Raw genomic sequence first — 1,397 nt, 5'->3', positions numbered from 1 at the left:
ACTCATGAAATTTCATAAATTCTGATTATTATTTGGTTCTTCTGAGCCACATAATGTTTGTACATGGTTTATTCTGATAAGAGTTCTTAAGTTTCTAACTTAATCAAAATGTTCTTTGTTTTGGTTGATAATTAACATTGTTACTTTCTTTAGTTATCCAAAATAATATACCTCATTTTCCTAACATTTCTTTTTTGCTTTCTTTAATTTCTAATTATTATTTTTAATTATGTATTGCTTTTCTCATTTCTAATTACCTTTTTCCTGTCCTTTATGGAGAACAAACGTCTAAAGAAAAAGGTGAGGCTTTCAGGGTGGTGAAACCTTGGGAATTTAAGGCTATATTCTGAGAGCACTGTTTAGAAAATGTAATTTTGTTTCTTGACAATGAATGAATAATTTCTTAATAGAATGTTGTCTTTGGTCTACCTTCAGAATGAACAGCTTCGTCAGGATATTATGGACTACCAGAAACAAATAGATTCACAAAAAGAAGCACTTTTATCAAGAAGAGGAGAAGACAGTGACTACCGATCACAATTGTCTAAAAAAAACTATGAACTTGTCCAATATCTAGATGAAATTCAGGTAAAATGAATAGAAATCGGTTCAGAACAATGATTCTTACAAAACTTGAATTTCATTATAGTGTAAATCAAATATTTAATGCTACATGTAAATTCTTTAGTGTAAATCTGCAACTGTGTATTTGTAAAACATGATATACATTGCATCTTTGAAGTTACAATTTTTTAGTCATTCTTTTTATATGTGCCTATATTGGGCATAAAAAACAATTGAGGGCCTTATGTACAATTTTCTTGATATTTACTTTGAATTAATTGGTCAACACCAGTTTAGAGTAAAGGTCTATAAAGAATTCTTTTTTTCAGTGGACACTTATGGCTCCATTTAGTTTTAATTTAGTTTAAATTTCAGTTTCTTAAAAAAATTATTTTTTAACCTAATGTCTTTAACTGGTTTAGACTTTAACAGAAGCTAATGAGAGAATTGAAGTTCAAAATGAAGAAATGAGAAAAAATCTAGAAGAGTCCGTACAAGAAATGGAGAAAATGACTGATGAATATAATAGGATGAAAGCTATTGTACATCAGACAGATAATAGAATGGACCAATTAAAAAAAGAAAATGATCATTATCGACTTCAAGTAAGAATTACTGTTAGAATGACTTATTTACGTAAACTTTATATTGTCTTATTACTATTTATTTGAAACTAGAAAGTACTTTAACTTTCTACGATGTGAATTTTTATCTGTAGTCTCAATATTGTAATATGTTGTTATGCTAATAATAGATTTGCTCATATGTATTTCTCTAATCCCCTCACAAACACTTTGTAATTCTTGTCATCTAGGATATATAAATGATGCTTA

The 1,397-nt window shown here is 27.9% G+C and overlaps 1 protein-coding gene across 1 annotated transcript; it reads left to right on the top strand.

Annotated features, from left to right (window-relative positions):
* Nucleotides 1-273: 273 nt before the first annotated feature.
* Nucleotides 274-1,169, top strand: LOC105807635 (centrosomal protein of 290 kDa-like; the record flags this gene model as incomplete). The annotated part of the gene is made up of 3 exons (XM_012641064.1): nt 274-300; nt 436-588; nt 987-1,169. Coding segments are annotated over exons 1-3 (363 nt in total), but the record flags the coding sequence as incomplete, so codon positions are not given.
* Nucleotides 1,170-1,397: the final 228 nt, after the last annotated feature.

The sequence above is a fragment of the Propithecus coquereli genome, unplaced genomic scaffold (genome assembly GCF_000956105.1).
Source record: "Propithecus coquereli isolate 6110/MARCELLA unplaced genomic scaffold, Pcoq_1.0 Scaffold16014, whole genome shotgun sequence".
Lineage (NCBI taxonomy): Eukaryota > Metazoa > Chordata > Mammalia > Primates > Indriidae > Propithecus > Propithecus coquereli.
Note: the sequence above shows the minus strand (reverse complement) of the source record. Positions and strands in the feature narration are given on the sequence as shown.